Source organism: Montipora foliosa, chromosome 4 (genome assembly GCF_036669935.1).
Source record: "Montipora foliosa isolate CH-2021 chromosome 4, ASM3666993v2, whole genome shotgun sequence".
In the NCBI taxonomy this organism is placed as follows: Eukaryota; Metazoa; Cnidaria; class Anthozoa; order Scleractinia; family Acroporidae; genus Montipora; species Montipora foliosa.
The window spans coordinates 22,525,599-22,528,098 of record NC_090872.1 but is presented as its reverse complement, the minus strand read 5'-3'; the positions used below and the strand labels follow the sequence as shown (position 1 = coordinate 22,528,098).

Genomic DNA, 2,500 nt, shown 5'->3' with positions numbered 1-2,500 from the left:
CGCGAAATCGTCTTCACTTACAGTGGCCAAACACTACTGGCAGCCATTTGTCCGTCGAGGAGTTGCTCCGTCAAGGTGATTATCGGCTGTTATTAAATTCTCAACCTCGGATAATGCAATTCTCGTGCTCTGATTGGTTCACTCAATCTCGGTTATCAGCTCATATACCTTAGTTTGGCCTTATATGGTAAATGATTGCGCTCAGCGTTGCTAAACTAAAAACGTTTACGCCAGAAAGCGAAATTTCTTTCGGTATAAAGCAAAAGAAAAACGTTTTTGTGGAAAGTTTGGATCACTTTCGAAGCTTAGAGATAAGCGAAAAGGTAAGAAATGTTTTTGTGATGAGCCTGCTCTGTCTGACCACGAGGTATTACACAACATCGCATCTTCATCAACTTTTTTCGATTTCGCTCGGATTTTCTCACTTTTTTCGCTCGTATTTCGTACTTCTAAAGTTTTTGAGTTTAAGGAATTTAATAAAACAACTATTCCATTCGCGCTTGTTGGATATGAGAGTGGTTATATCCAACGCGCGCTCATGGAATAATTGTTAAATAATCCGAGATAGTGAGCCAATGAGAGCGTCCGATTTTGTATAATCATCTGTGTATTTATACTAAAAAGTCTTTAACCTCTTTCCCAAGGATTTTCTCCGCCGAGCGGCTGGAAAGCGAAAAAAAGCCCTAGAAACGATGTTGACCAGATCTGTGAGTTGTTCGATCTGAGTGTGAGAACCTTCCCCAAATATCTTCTTCCTTTTGCAGGTTAGTGATCAAGAGGAAAGCCTAGAGGCTCCCATAGGAAGCGAGGTCCACGCAAACAGGGTGCTTACAAGAGCAGCAAATGCCTTCAACAATTACCTTCCCGGCTCAAGAAACCTGTTTAAGCCCAAAGTCCTAGCAAAAGTGTCACGTGATGGCATATGGCGCGTAGGATCATCAGTGGCAGTCAGTAATTTTTTAAGGCCTATTTATTTGCATAATACGATTTTTGCTTTTAATAGAAGACTATTGAAAGCAATAATATTAGCGGGTGACGATGGCGTAAGGGATTCACAGGCTTCGAGGTGGGAAGCTATGGCGTTTGCCGTGAACAGGGGTTTAAATGCAAGAGATTATGACCTTCCTAGTCTCTTGTTAAATGTTAAACCACCTTGCGACAACTGCCGAAAGATCTTCGGGAGATTGGAGGGTTTTATTTCCAGTGGTCCCACGTTCTTGGGGGCATGCGCAGAATACTGCCCCGTAAACAGTCTCCTGCCTGATGATCCCGGAGTCACCTTGCCGGAACAAGTCATGATGCTCCGCAAAGAGCGGAGTCATAGAGAGCAATGTAGACAACTTTTTCAAAGATACAGAGAAATTGCTGACATCTGCAAAGAAGCCTATAGGAGATATGATGATTCCGGGCAAACCGAACATTTACAAGCTGATTACGAAAATATCCTACCTACATTGCTCATATTTGGTTTTGACCCACATTGCGGATTGTGAGTTTCCTTTACAAGGATAATTTTTCGATGATTACTTAGTCGAATACTTGAATGTCGACAAAGTTACAAATATGTAACTAGAGGAGCAAGGAGATCCGCACTCGCCACTCACCAATGTGTCCCAGGTTTGATTTCCATGCCTGGCGTCACGTGTGGGTTGAGTTTGTTGGTTCTCTCGTACTTCAGCTTGATGGTCGCTACTATCTGGTGTAAACCAAGGTTAACAAAAGGCCAATTTCGATATAATAAATTTGAACTTGACTGTGAAGCTCAGGGAAATAAAATCTATTGACAGAGCTCTGAGTGAGGAGCTAATTCCTAATCTTCGATGTGAAGTTTGAATTTAACTTAATATGGAAATAGACATATTGTGGACCAGGCAATTGATTGAGTCAAGATGAATTGATGTAAAGCAACCGCGACAAACTTATTGTAAAAATAATAAGTCAGAAAAGTTGAACACGCTGTTAGTAGAATGATCAGTAAATTGGAACTCAACGAACCGTATTGTTAGAATAAATATAGTAAATACTCTGAATACTATTCACTGTTAGTCACATGATCACACTCGTCTGGTTACTGCACAATTTCCTAGATTTTGCTGGATCATAAAGTCTCTTAAGAAAGCAATGTGTTGATTGAGTTGAGATCAATTGATGTCACGGTAACATAATGAAAAGTGTATTGTAGCATTAATAGATAGAAAACTTGAACGGGTTGTTAGAAGAATTACTGAATAAAGTGGATCTAAACGAATGATATTGCTAGACTTATAGAAATATCAACGGAGAAAACGCTTAAGTGTTTAACTTGTTATGGACATAATCATTACTCCCAACGCTCGTGATAACATTGCGAAAGAACACTGCCTACACTCTCGGGGTCAAATTGCGTCCAACGCATTGCCTCGAAGTGCAAACTTTAACGCTAAAATCGCCACATACATGTCGTGCATGCGCAATGCCAATCAGCGTTGACATTATGATTGCGGGCTCCTTTTGGTCGCTT

The 2,500-nt window shown here is 40.7% G+C and overlaps 1 protein-coding gene across 2 annotated transcripts in view; it reads left to right on the top strand.

Annotated features, from left to right (window-relative positions):
• Positions 1-2,238, top strand: part of LOC137999098 (uncharacterized) — a 7,620-nt gene extending 5,382 nt beyond the window's left edge. For both annotated transcript variants that reach the window (XM_068844933.1, XM_068844932.1), the window contains one exon: positions 765-2,238. In XM_068844933.1, coding sequence (XP_068701034.1) covers positions 765-1,493 — 729 coding nt within the window. In that variant the 3' untranslated portion in view covers positions 1,494-2,238. The remainder of the gene's footprint in view (positions 1-764) is intronic.
• The last annotated feature ends 262 nt before the right edge of the window (positions 2,239-2,500 follow it).